The 14,110-nt window shown below is 41.1% G+C and overlaps 1 protein-coding gene and 1 pseudogene across 2 annotated transcripts in view; both read right to left on the bottom strand.

The window, feature by feature from the left end:
• Positions 1–646: 646 nt before the first annotated feature.
• On the bottom strand, positions 647–5,396 carry LOC144662060 (arylacetamide deacetylase-like). Its single transcript, XM_078522795.1, has 5 exons — positions 5,177–5,396; positions 3,022–3,259; positions 2,438–2,501; positions 1,846–2,044; positions 647–1,284 (listed from the first exon to the last, which is right to left on the bottom strand). Exons 1-5 carry the CDS (start codon positions 5,333–5,335, stop codon positions 748–750), a joined length of 1,197 nt encoding a protein of 398 aa, XP_078378921.1. The 5' UTR covers positions 5,336–5,396; the 3' UTR covers positions 647–747.
• A 2,232-nt stretch (positions 5,397–7,628) lies between these two features.
• Positions 7,629–14,110, bottom strand: part of LOC144664123 (uncharacterized) — a 14,147-nt pseudogene continuing 7,665 nt past the window's right edge. The window contains exons 6-10 of the transcript XR_013572753.1: positions 12,697–12,879; positions 10,804–11,035; positions 10,389–10,452; positions 9,381–9,582; positions 7,629–8,848 (exon numbers count right to left, since the gene is read on the bottom strand). The product of XR_013572753.1 is annotated as an uncharacterized LOC144664123 (transcript). The remainder of the gene's footprint in view (positions 8,849–9,380; positions 9,583–10,388; positions 10,453–10,803; positions 11,036–12,696; positions 12,880–14,110) is intronic.

Below are 14,110 nucleotides of genomic sequence, written 5' to 3'. Positions count from 1 at the left end.
AAAAATCAGCATATAAAAGTTGTATTGACTGAAAGTGCCCCTGGGGAAAGAGTCTTACCAGACCAGTTCAAAGAGCTCTCTGAATACTGCCTCCTGATTGGGCAGAAAAATCTTTTGTATTCCCATTGTATTATTCTGCCCAATCGGCGACCAGCCTGACTACAGTCCTTTTGGTGTGTTCTCACACGAAATATGTACACAGACTGTCACAAAGCCAGTTCACTCGCCATATCTGTCTTGCTATTTTCTACCCGCATTTTCGCGTTTCCCTCACCCCACTAACTGCCCCTGGGTCTCCGAGGATGCATTTTTAACTGTCCTCTAGGTGTTAGGAAATGTTATGAAACACTGTCTCTAACAAATGTTTTGTTGCTTTACGATTGATGTGAGGCAAAAAAACATTTTTTTTAAAAAAATTATTTAATATTTGTTCACAACACAAAATACAAGAACAATAATAAAGACATTGGAACAAGGTGACAAGGAAGAACTAAAAGAAACTATAAAGATTGAGTAAATGATATTGGTAAAAAGTTAAAATAATATTTTATTAGGTTACAGAAAATTGTCTGGTATTAAATTTGTTCTACAGTAGTGTTAATAATTTCAATTCTATAATAGATTAAATTTAATTTTTTAGAAAAGTTGTAGGTTAAAAACATGTTATAACATTTCTTGTATTTAATTATGCTGGTCACTAACTCATGTACATGCATGTGTCTCTTAAAAGCTAATTTCACCACTGTTCTACAACTCTTTCAGGTAGTCGACTATATCTCGAAATGCTTGATTAAACTCTTCTGTCACAAACAAAGGGTCTTTCTGAACCATCAGAAAGGCGTGATAGGTCATGTAGTTGTAGTGTGTCACTTTAACCCCGGCATCCTGTAAGCGCGCCTTATACAACACAGCTTCATCTTTAAGAATATCAAATTCACATGTAAGCAACAAAGTTTTCGGAAGCCCCTTCACATTATCTGCCATTAAAGGCGACGCTCTGTAATCAGTAAGGGCATCCAGTACAACCTTTGGAATTCCATCCAGTGGCTTTATCTGAGGTTGGCGCTTCCCCTTGTCCTCTATTCCAATGTAAGAAGAGTACTTTGTGTTACGAAGATGCATAGAATGATTGTGTGCTAAAAATGAGGAAGCCATGACTGGAGTTCCCGTCATGTAATATGACCAACACTCTGCTACTTTGTGCGTAGTGAGAAATGTAGTACTTTGTTTTTTAAAGGAAGGAAGTGAAAAGTCCATGAACTGTAATACAGGGTATACAAGAACCTGCAACCAAACACAAAACCTTTAATGTTACTGCCCTTTGTTCAGCACAATGGTCACCAGTGTAGTAAGTCAGAAGAAGTTTAAAGCCCTTACCTGATGTATAAGGCACATATTAATGACTTAAAATCGCTTGCTGTGAGCCCTAAGCTGTCGTGTAGCAAAATTTACTTGAAATAAAAATTAACTAACATTGACATTTCTTTAACAAAATATGGTCAATTCCCATAAAAGCTAATCTTGATGTTTTTAATACCCCCACAAAATCCCTACTTAAATTAAGCCATGCCAAAAAAAAAACTTGCCAAATTTTCCTACCCCCCCCCCCCAAAAAAAAAACAGGAATCGAAAATTTAAATCCCAAAAGCATCCTTCGATCATCCCCGTCAGTTGAAATCCTGAAGTCCCTGAGCTTAAACCCACACTGCGCAATCCTGAGTCTAGCACGCTAACCATTAGGTCATCATGCAAATCCCCCATAGGTACAGTACAATTGAAAAGGAGCCTTCATTATTTCTAAGATTACACTGCAGTTGCAGTGGAGCTGGACTGACGTGTACTCACCTGAGCAGCCAGCCGTTTCCCTTCGTCTCGAAGCTTAAGAGCCACAGCTGTTGCTAGGTTACCACCAGCACTGTCCCCGGCAACAACAAGGCGGTTAGTATCAATACCATACTTATCACCAGTGGCCAGCAGGGTCTTGACAACAGCATAACAGTCATGGAATTGGGCAGGGAAGGTGTGCTTGGGTGCCAATCTGTACCTGAAAATAATTATATAACACTGTTGGTGAATTCTGGTCCAATGCCTGCAATCAGAAGGAACCGATGATCTATCAGACTGCATTAGACTAGCTAGATAGAATGCTAGCCCATCACAGATTACTCTGCCTTTCTGGCTTTAAGTTACCCTGCCATATGCATTCTGACTCTACACCATGCAGCTTTCGTTGGGTTTTCCAACAAAATTGCTCTCTCACCCTTTATAATTCTGAGTACCTTGTCCAGTGAAAAAGAAATTAGACACCTCCATTTGAGCTACTTTGGACCTCTCAAGATCTCAATGCACCCCCCCCAGCTATCAGTAAGAATGGCATGCCTCCCCACAACATGTGGTACAAACACGTGACTGTACTAAAATGTGTCGATTAACTCACTCAACAGATATCAGCACAACATTAGCTTCTTTAGCCAAACGATAAGTCAATGGGTGATACATATCTGAAACAAAGAACGGATACCAATTAGAGGTCCAATAATTTTAAATTGCTTTTTTGCTAAAGGCAGGGTTTTTCCGAGTGGGATTCCTACCAGAAAGCCTGATGAATTTTTTTTTTAGCACAATGCCAGTACAGGGACGGCAGGGCCGGGGGGGCTGGGGGGGGGCTTTAGCCCCCCCTCCCACTTTTTCTGAAAAAATAAAGACTTACTAAGAGAAAAGTCTCTTTAGCCCCCCCCCCCCCCACTTAAAGTCACTAGTCAGCCCCCCCCCCCACCTGGAAAACTGCTCCACCGTCCCTGCAGTATACATGTAGGTATACCACTGGAAATATTTCCAAGGAGGAGGGGGTTTCAAAAGCCAGAGTTTTTCAAGGAAAGAAGGAAGTTCAAATGCAATTTACAGAGGGGTGGGAGGGGGTTCAAATTGAAGAACCTTCTGTGGGGTGGGTATGAATACTTTTTGGAACAATACTTTCCTCAATGTTAGATGTTAAGTCAATAATTTTGCCATTTTACCTACCAACACTTCCAATTGTCCAACCACCACCATGTAGATAAACAACACCAGTTGATTTCTTGCCTGCATCACTCAAAAGATGTTTTGGCTTGTAAATACGAACAGGAATATTAGCTATCATGTCATCCTGGATTTCCAAGAACTTTTCCGGATCATCAACTTTGTTTGGTAACCATTTATGTATCCACTTCTCATTCTCAATTGGTGAGTCGCCTATCCCAAATAATGAAGCTGTATGGCTCTTTAAGTAAATATCGATCAGAATTATAAAATTAAGTTCAAAGGAATGAAATATGCCTAGTCTGATTTTTTTTTTCTACTTTAATAATTCTTTTAACTTTAAAAGTGGTAGCCTGCATCACTCCTAGATTGACCACTGCTGCCAGTAATAAGATTTCAGTATGGAAAAAAAAAGAAAAGGGAAGCCTCAAGACATGTGGCCCATACTGCCGAAGCTTATCCTAGTTTCTGTAGCATTAAGCAACAAGAAATATTTCTACTCCTCCCTGAATGGGATGCTAGTCAATTGCAGGGTACCCCTCCCCTCCCCTCCAGTACCCATTTATACACCTGAGTGGAGAGAGGCACTATGGGAGTAAAGTGTATTTCCCAAGAAAACAAGACAGTGACCCAGGCCAGGGCTCGAACCCAGACCGCTCAATCGGGAGTCTGGCACACTAACCATTAAGCCACTGCACCTCCCAAAAAGATTAAAGGGAGCAGAAAATCTATGGAACCAGGGAGAAGAGAAGGCAGGACGGGGATCCTCTAAGTTAAAGTTAGAATATGCATTAGCAGAGACCAGAAATGTAGTTTGTAGGGGAGGGGGTGAAAGAGGAGAACCTTTACTCCAGGTTTCTGCCCCTCCCTAAGCTGTTCCCACCTCTGTGCTATTTCAGGGTACCTAAGTGATTGTTTGGGCTATCAAACCCCGGGGGGGGGGGGGGGGTACTTGACATAATTTCGGGTAGGGAGGTGCGGCCTGGCCTCCAAAACCCTGACCCTGTTTAAGACACGAACCTCTGAGTTTAGACAGAATGTCAATTTTTGATACCCCGTATAAGACATAAACAAGTACCTCACTGGCTTGTTGTGATCGTGAATTAAGCTAAGCATCAATGCCGAAATCAACCTGAGTCAGTAATATGGAAGAATTTTTGAAAATTCGGTTTGTTACACCTCTACAGGCATATAAGCCTATCCTGTTTGACTTTGGTCCATGCAAAGATACCCTGTTTAAGACAAAAATTGGTGAAATATATACCCTGTTTAACACAAAAAAGCCTGAAAGCCATACCCTATCGGGCCGCACGTCCCCGTTAAGCCCTAATAAGGGAGTGCCCCCCCCCCCCCCCCGGGTATCAAACCTCAATCATACTCAATCGAACGTTCGATCACCGAACTTTCAGGCATCAAGAGATGCATTGTGTTTGATGTTGTTCGATTGGTTTGGTTGGTTCGTTTGTTTTGATAATCGAACTCACAGCAAATTACCCAGTAGATGTTCTATATTTTGTTCGATTACCAAACCCAATCGTACGATTGGTGTTCGATTGAGTTCGATTGAATTTTTGGTTCAATTAGATACCCCGGGAATATAACAACATTTTGCAAAATTACTCCCAATTTTTCTAGCCTGCCAACAGCCTTGTTGGATAGCTCTCGGCCGGTGGAAAGCCTGCTCGCAGGCTAATTTTTTTTGTTCCCTCCAACTAGTAATTGCACTCTTTAAGCAAGCCCATGCACTGTTTTCTCGTGTATGTTCAATGCCTAATGATCGATTTTTGCTAATGCTTCATGCACTGTTCAGGATTGATTCGATTGCGTGACATGGTCTTTGACTTGTAGAGTAAAATTCAAAGAAATGAATCGAGCATAATTTTCATCTTGCTAACACATTCCCCTAGTCATACGCCGGTACAGGAGAAGAAAACTATTAAGTAAAAGATGCAATTTTCACGCATGCAAATGTCACGCGCGAGCGTGAGTCCCCGACGGGATTATCGAACCCATGACCTTCCCTCGTACATCGTCCGATGCTCTATAAACCAGATACTGAGCGATTCGTGTGGCTAACTATTACCCTCACATCATTTTAGACCGGATTTTAGCTATTTAAATTTAAACTTATTCTCTGCAAACAAATGCATGCTCTTACCAGAAACCCAAATATTTGAAAGCAAAGACCGCACATTCGAAGACCCCTTTCCTGATCGGCAGGCAATCCCTCGGGAATGATCGAATTGAAGTACAACCCAAAGATAATGGCGATCAAGATTGCGACAAATGCACTGAAAATTAAACAACAGTTTGCCATGTTTGCCCTAGCTGGTACAGGGTTGTGCAGTTGGCTGTCCGTTTCCAAGGGGGTTTTTCGTCTTTTGTTGTCTTTCGTGGTAAGATGCTTCATATATGCTGCATTAAATTATCCCTAGAGGATTTGTGGACTTCAAAGTGAGAAGTAAAAGGCACTTGTCATGTCCAGTTCGAAAATAGCTTACCTTCAAGCATTCCTCTTTTTATTGTCTTTTTATACATTCTGTGCCGAATTTTATATTTATTTTGGTGGCTTACGATATAGCAAAGGATACTACGGTGAGGCATATACGATGTTAACTTTGGACCTTTTTGCGAACGGAGCGAAACAGCCAGTCACGCAAACCAGGAAAACTTGTTATAGCGATGACATAAGTTACCACTTTAAACTTCACTACGAAACAACATTATAAGAACATAGCGCTTTATAGTAATCTGTAATGCACGTCTCAGCCGTTATTTGAAGCGTTGCGTGACAATATACAGAATATACTGGCTGAGTAGGAAAGACTTTTAAAAGAGTTGTAAAAGAACGGGCGAAAAACCTTCAGAATGGCTATTTGTCACGTTGCTGTACAAAGAACGCTTAGAAACATTAATTACCTTTTTGTTTTCTTAAAATGTAGCTTTGTTTCGTTTTGATTGCGTGATTTTAAATTATCCTTTTTTGGCTAGCCGCACAAAGAGTTGTTTCAATTTAGTTTTCTTTACGTCATAGAAGTATATAGGTCTTTTTCCACGCGAACATTTCAGTTTTTAAGGAGTTGTCCCTGGAGTAAAGAGGAGTTTATAGGAGTCTTTCGGAGTTTTTCACAACTTGGAGTTTTCTCACCCCCGGAGTCAAGATCAGACGTAAGTCACGATCGTTAGTTTATATTAGTTTTTGTCGTGCTTTCTGTCGTCAAATTTGTATTTAGCTCGTTTCTTTAGCTTAGACAATCGTGCTTTTCTTTTTTAGTTTTTACCGCAAGTGTTGTAACAAGTCGGCTAGCCTGATTCCCAAATAAGTTCAATAAACGTGTTTAAGAGTCTACTGTCCGTCCTGCACTTCATTGTGGTTGACCTGGCGAACCCAATTACGCTACACCCCGTGTTTGCCGTGCTGGGAACGCGACACTATTAAATACTCTTCAAGTAGTGTTATGTTCAGAGAATGTAAACGGGAGAAATTTCTTCTAAACTAGGATGCAACCTCGCGTGCGCAGAGGTCTCCTTTAAATTTTTCTCAGTCATTTGTCATTTGCTAATCTGCCCACCAAGCCTTCGCTGTAGCAGAAGCAGTAGCAGCAGAACTAGTAGCAGCAACAGCAGCATTAACAACAGTAGTAGCAGTAGTAGTAGCAGCAGCAGGCAGCAGAACATGAGCACAAGCTGCCTTTCTTATCCTTTTGTGTTCATCATGCTAATCTGCCCGCCAAGCCTCGCTCCAGCAGTAGCAGCAGCAGCAGTAGTAGTAGTAGCAGCAGCAACAGCAGTAACAACAGAAGCAGTCTGACCAGTAGCAGCAACAGGACTTTATTTTTGTAGTTGTTCAAATTCTTGGCGGGCAGATTTATACCATGGACGTGAAAGAATAACAAATGGCCGAGAATTGCAGAAAGGTCTATTTTATTCTCTTCTGCATGCTATTGCACGCTTCTTCAACAAAAGACAGGCAAAGAGAGGCAGGCGTGGGGACGGTTCTCCCATCCATATCTTCTCGCTCGCTAAGCCTTCCTTATCTCCACCTGAGTCTATTCACGCGCTACTCTATCGAACTGCTTGCAGAGGGTGCTCCTTATGAACATGGCAGCTTATATCGACCAATCAGAAAGAGCGGATGCTTTCTACAGAAGGGAAAGGGGCTTGGGGGAATGTTTCGTTTTGTAAAAGGTTTTGCACCTTTTGCGGGCCTATATTTGGCATGAGAAGTTTCGTGTTTGAACATACCTTATCGTTACTTATTTTCGCGGGACTTAATTTTCGCGATTTTCAAAAAATCGCGAAATTAAAGACCCGCGAAAATTAATTCTAACCGATTTCTATTGTATTTTTTATGCTAATTACGTATTTTTGGCCAAATCGCGAAAATTAAGACTCGCGAAATATTCCTGTTCCATTTTCGCGAAATTAAGTACCCGCGAAAATAAGTTCCATTAAGGTATAATAAGACATCAAAATCGGGCTTCAAAAGAGCCACTCAAAACGGCGGGAAAAAAGTTTGCCGTTCACGGTGGCTCGAACTGAAAAGGGACCCAAGCTTAGGGCTGTCCAGATTGCGCTCGTAAAATGCTGAAAAGTTGCTCACTGGAATGCCAAAAAGTTGCTAAAAACTGCCAAAAATCCAAAATGAGCTACCTCAATGTCAAGATATTTTTTATATAAACGTTAATGAAAAGCTTTATTTTTCGTTCCTCGCGATAATTGCTAACATCGGTCAAGAATAATAGCATGAAACTTAGCTTTTTTAAATTGTTTTAAACAATTTTTCAAAAAAAAAATTAAGCATTTTTTAATTTAAAAAATGAAGTTTTCTGTGACGGAAATCGTTGACTTTTTCGTGCTCCAAACCTATATTTTGCTCAAAAATTGCTCAGAAAGGTAAAACTTGCGCGAGGTTGCTAGTACCGCAAAACGTTGCTCCACCTTTATGAGTATTTAAAGCCCAAGAAATGAAACTATTTGCTCCGTGAAGTGTATCTGAAATAATACTTTACCTGTTTTGTAAATAAGCACAATCGAAACATGCGCCAATGCGCGCATTTTGCAAAAACGCTTTGCTGCACGTGAGTAATTTGCACGTTTGATTATAATTATTATTCATCCATGCGCACCTAGCCCACTTGCGATTTCAAATTTCGCAACCGACTAATTTACTTCGCATCAACTGAAACTTTTGAACAAAGTTAGTTCCACTTTGCCTTACGTTTACCGATCTTCTGCCAACAACTTCTGGTGAACTAACCCGCTTCATGGACATGTCTCTAAAGAGTTATGTCTACAACTCTTTCAGATAGTCAAGGATTCCTTGAAGTGCTCGATTAAACTCTTCTGTTGTAAACGTGGGGTCATTCTGAGTCCCGAAAAAACCATGATAGCTCATGTAATTGTAGTAGGTCACTTTAACTCCTGCATCCTGTAAGCGCGCCTTATAGAACACACCTTCGTCTTTAAGAACATCAAATTCACATGTAATCAACAAAGTTTTGGGAAGTCCCTTCAAGTTATCTGCCATCAAAGGTGATGCTCTGTAATCAGTAAGGGCATCCAGTACAACCTTTGGAATTCCATCCAGTGGCTTTATCTGAGGTTGGCGCTTCCCCTTGTCCTCAATTCCAATGTAAGAAGAGTACTTTGTGTTACGAAGATGCATAGAATGGTTGTCGGCTAAGAATGTAGAAGCCATGTCTGGAGTACCTGTCATGTAATATGACCAAAAAGTTGCTGTTTTGTGAGTTGAGAGAAATGCTGTGCTCTGTTTTTTGAAGGAAGGAAGCGAAAAGTCCATAAACTGTACTGCAGGGTATATAAGAATCTGCAACCAAAGCGAAAACATTTAAAGTCAGTTACTGCCAGGTTTTTTTTCCCCCCCCGGGGGGGGGGGGGGGGGGGGGGGGGGGATAGTCCATGTCACGGTGAATTTGCTAGTGCCATCATAAATATGCCGTTACCCATTATTTTATACAACTGAGTGAAGGGTATCACAATTTCTTGCATGAGGTCACAACACAATGCCCCCAGCCAGGGCTCTTAAACCCAGACTGCTTGATCCTGTGTACAGCACAACCCCGGGGGACTCCCATATGGGATGCTTGTCAGTTTGTCGGCCCCTCAGGACCATCTGGGTGGGCTCAGCTTTTGGCCCCTGCCCTGTGATTTGCTTGTTGTTTTTCTTCCTGTGCCCCTGGGCCCTTCAGCTTGGTGCTTTGCCGCACCCTCACTGAGACCATCCATTTCACCCCTGCAGACGACAGCTCCCCCCCCCTTTTTGCACCCCCCCCCCCCCCGAGCTCCCTCCCACATGTCTATCAGCATCCCCCCACCCTCAGGTACTCAGGTGTCTTCACCTGAGCAGCTGGAAGTTGTTTCCCTTTGTCTCGAAGCTTGAGAGAGACAGCTGTTGCTAGGTTACCACCAGCACTGTCTCCGGCAACAACAAGGCGGTTAGTATCGATACCATACTTATCACCAGTGGCCAGCAGGGTCTTAATAACAGCATAACAGTCATCAAAGTGGGCAGGGAAGGTGTGCTTGGGTGCCAATCTGTAGCTGAAAATAATATAACATGGTAGTGTTGGTGAATTCTGTTCTATGGTTTATCAGACTACCTTAATAGACTATTGGAAATTCCAATTTCTTTTATTAGCACAAAGCGACTCTAGAGGAGGATTGCTGCAACTCCTAGAATACTAGATGGAATGCTAGCCCATCACATCACATTCCAATCCTGTTTTAGGTTGCAATGACATTTCAGATCTAGACACTATGCATTTTTCTTCAGGTTTCCAACAAAATTTGCTCTCTTGACCATAATTTGTACTACTGATCTGAGTAAAGAATCTTGCCCAATGAAAACAAAAGACACTTCCTGAGTAACTATAAGACCTGGCCAATTAATGGACCTCTTGATCAAGAGTCCAAATGCAATATGTACTTAAAACTATCATAATGCCAGATGTGTCTCAACCCCTACCATGTGGCCCTGTGTTATTCAAAAATGTGTTAAGATAATGACTTACTCCCGGGGGGGGACTCCCATATGAAACGGACGGGGATGCTCGTCGGAAATTTTGAAAAGAACCCCTAAAATGAGACCAATCTGGGTGTGGCTCAAGCCTTTCGTGACCCCTAAAAGATACCAAAAAACTAAGAATGGAGTTTATATTTGTATATTTCTTCGTGTGTAACCCTAAACGAGACCATTATGGATAAAACTATTGGCGTTTTGGGCGTTTTTAAATTTCCCGGAACACCCTAAGCGAGACCAAAAGTCCGAAATTTACACCCCTAAGCGAGACGACGAGCATCCCCGTCACTTTCATAAAAATGCGAGTCCCCCCCCCCCGGGGACTTACTCAACAGATATCAGCACAACATTAGCTTCTTTAGCCAAACGATAAGACAATGGGTGAAACAAGCCTAAAACAAAGAACAAACACCAGTCAAAAGAAATTATCTTTTGTTCATGGCAAGGATTCTTGAGCAGTGGGGTTCAAACCAGGAAACCTGATTACGTGATTAGGCCGAAATATCGATCTATACCCACCCCAAGGAAGGTGGAAATTCCAAGGGAGGCCTTTCAAGGAAAGCAAGAACCTCAAATGAAATTTCTTGGGGAGTTGGGGGGGGGGGGGGGGGGTGAAGGCGGGTGGTTTGTTCAAATCAAAGAACCTTCTGTGGGAGGGGTATGAAATATTTATTGAAACAACACATTCCTCAATGCTATACAGATCATGCATTAAGTCATGATAATTTTGCCATTTTACCTACCAACACTTCCAATTGTCCAACCACCACCATGCAGATAAACAACACCAGTTGATTTCTTGCCTGCATCAAGTGTTTTTGGTGTGTAAATACGTACAGGAACATTAGCTATCTTGTCATCCTGGATTTCCATGAACTTTTCCTCATCAGCAACTTTCATTTCCATCTGTTTATGTAACCACTTTTCATTCTCAATTGGTGATCCACCAATCCCCATCAGTGAAGATGTATAGGTCTTGAAATAAATAACAGAATAAATTATTATTTAAACGAAAAAAGTAGTAGCCTGCATCAATCCCCTTGATTCACTACTGCTGTAATAAGATTAAGGGGGTTGGAAACTCTATAGGAAGCACGAGAGAAGAGGACAAGAAGTGGGAAGCAAGATTGTCCCGAGTTAAAGACAGAAATTATATGGCTAATGTACATAGCCCGATCATGTAGAGACAAGAAAAACAGTTTTGTTATATTTTTTGGCAGGGGAAGGGGACTGGGGGCGGGGGGGGGGGGGGCAGGGAGGGACTGAACTACTCACTTCCCATCCTTTTATCTCTTGGTTCCCACCCCTCTCTTAGTGGTTCTCACCTCTTTGCTATTTCCATTACTGCAAAATATTACTGTATGTTGCAAAATTATTTCCTATTTCTCACTTATGTCCAGGGTGGAACGCAACTATGAAATTTACAAAATTTCTGATAATTTCTTCGCTATGGTGTTACAAAATCTGCGAAAATGACAAAAATTATGCAATTTACAAATTTTTGTAATTTTTCGTCATCTTCAACTGTTTCTTGTTTTTTCGTTCACATTTCAGTATTTAATGACCAATTTTTGTTTGCTCCATTATTATTAATTTTAGGATTGATTTGATTGTGTGACATGGTCTTTGACTTGTAAAGTAAAATTCCCAGGCTATTCATTATGCCAGTACAGGAGATTACTGTAACAATAAACTATTAAGAGAAAAATGTAACTTTCTGATGTCATGAGCATGGGTAAGAGGAAAAAAATGGAAGGCAGTAATGCTAGGGTGGTAAAGGGGTTATGCGTGACGCGTGATTTGTGCAAGCGTGACGTGAAAAAAGCTCAAATCTGGCCGTGATCAGTAAGATGCATGATCTGCTAATTTAGCCTACTGTGATTCGTGATACTGGCTGAACACATTTATTTCAAGAAAACTAAATATAAATCACATTACGGTAGTGAAGTATTTATAATTTTGACAAACGATACGAATCATGAAGCCAATAACTAATTTTGTATCGAAGACGCATTCTTTCGGCTCGGTTTATGCGTTTTAGGACTTGTCTTACACTGTGAACTCGCTTGGGAGATCACGTCTTGCTTTTCTGGTTATTAAAAGGTAGATGCCACGCAAATTAACTTATCAGTTGAAGTCGATTTTTTTCAATAATGTATACAAAATACGTGATTCGTGGAATGGTCTAAAAAATAATACATGATTCGTGATTTATTTCTTCCTTCATATAAGGAGACGCTAAATAAATATCATGCTGTGAGGGGCCGGGTGGAAAACTGCAATTATTATAAAAGCGTCTGTGTGAGGGTTTTCTTCCCTTTCGCGCTTCTTCTCTCCCTACCTTCCCCTCTGGAAAAGCCTGAAACCCAGGTTTAAGGATAATACGCTCGCGATTCGTGATTGGGACCCCTCTTCTTTACCATCCTGAAACGGGAATCGAACTCATGACCTTCCGAACACCGGTAGGATGTTACAGCCGGCTACAGGGAGAATCTTGTGACTATTGCTACTATTAAACTATTAGCATTAGAGACCGGTCCTTAGAAACTATTACCTAACATCATTCTAGCATGGATTTAACCTACTAAAACTTACATGTAAACCTATTTTTTTGTAACCAAATGCAGTGCTCTTACCAGAAACGAAATTATTTGAAAAGAAACACCAATCACTCGCAGACCCCTTTCCTGATCGGCAGGCATACCCTCGGGGATGACTTGATTGAAGTAAAACCCAAAGATAATGGCGATCAAGATTGTGACAAATGCACTGAAAATTAAACAACAGTTTGCCAAGCCCATGTTTCTCCAGAGCGTGCCCTAGCCGGTGCAGTAGGAGCTTTAATAGAACGTTAACGAAATGCGTTATTGTCTCGGTAAGGTACGTCATATATGTCGTATTGTATTATCTCATGAGGATTTTTAGGCTTCAAAGGCGACCGGTAGGAAGCACTTTGTCATGACTTGTTCGAAAATTACTTACACCACAAAAAAAAAAACCATCAAAAAAAAAAAAAAAAAAAAAAAAAAAAAAAAAAAAAAAAAAAAAAAAACGGAACCCAAACTAAAGTATTCTCTTTTCAATCTCTTTTCATAACTTCTGTGCCGAATTTTATTTTTTATTTTGGTGATTTTCGTTGTAACTCGGGATACTACGTTGTTGCATATATGAAGTGATGTTTGGCCTTTGGACGCTTTTTGGCGGGAACGATACTGCTCGTATACTTTACCACTGTAAACCTCACGAAAAAAAAAAAACAACATTTAATATAAGAATGAAGCGAAAGTATTGCACTTCAGTTCTCAGCCGTTATTTGGATACGCAACGCCTCCAATATTTGAGAGAAACGTTTCGTCACGCAACGCTTCTCCCAATAAGTGGAGGCGTTGCGTGACGACCAAATAACGGCTGAGCCAGGGAGGGAAAAAAAAAAAAAAACAAAAAGACCGACAGAAGCCCGGGGGGGGGACACTCCCATTTATGATTAATATAGGAATGTGCCGCTGTGAATGGTATGGTTTTCAGGCAGTTTAGTCTGGTATAGGGGGTAGAAAATCCGAGAGTTTGGTCTAGAATAGGGTATCATTTGCTCAGAAACTGATCAGTGGTAATTAATCTCGTACCCAGATGTATACTTACCATGGTAGTTGAGAAGATCTGGGTACGAGATTACAGTGGTAATATGAAGAATTAGGTAAGTCGAAAGTAGGAATAGAAACTCGGAAGAGAAAGATGCTTCCCTTGACGTTGATAAAATCATCGTGGCAACGTTGATAAGGGATGTTTTGCTAGTAGTATAGGGTTGCAAAATCAGCTACAGCAAGTCCAATAACTGTGACTGTAAACTTGTCAAAAACCGTAGCAAAATTTCGAGGGCTTCTACAAACTGTTAGTTAAAACTGTAAGTTGAAAAGGACATCTTTCGTGTCCATACACTTTAGCAGAGACGCAATCCGGAGAGCAATCCATTCAGTCAGCGGATTGATAGAAGTGTTAGTTAAGAGAGAGTGGACTGCAATCTTCTTTTTAGCTGTTTACTGACTTAGTCCA

This window comes from Oculina patagonica, chromosome 8, assembly GCF_052425735.1.
Source record: "Oculina patagonica isolate OP01 chromosome 8, crgOcupat, whole genome shotgun sequence".
Lineage (NCBI taxonomy): Eukaryota > Metazoa > Cnidaria > Anthozoa > Scleractinia > Oculinidae > Oculina > Oculina patagonica.
The sequence above is the reverse complement of the archived record's forward strand: the minus strand, read 5'-3'. Positions and strand labels throughout refer to the sequence as shown.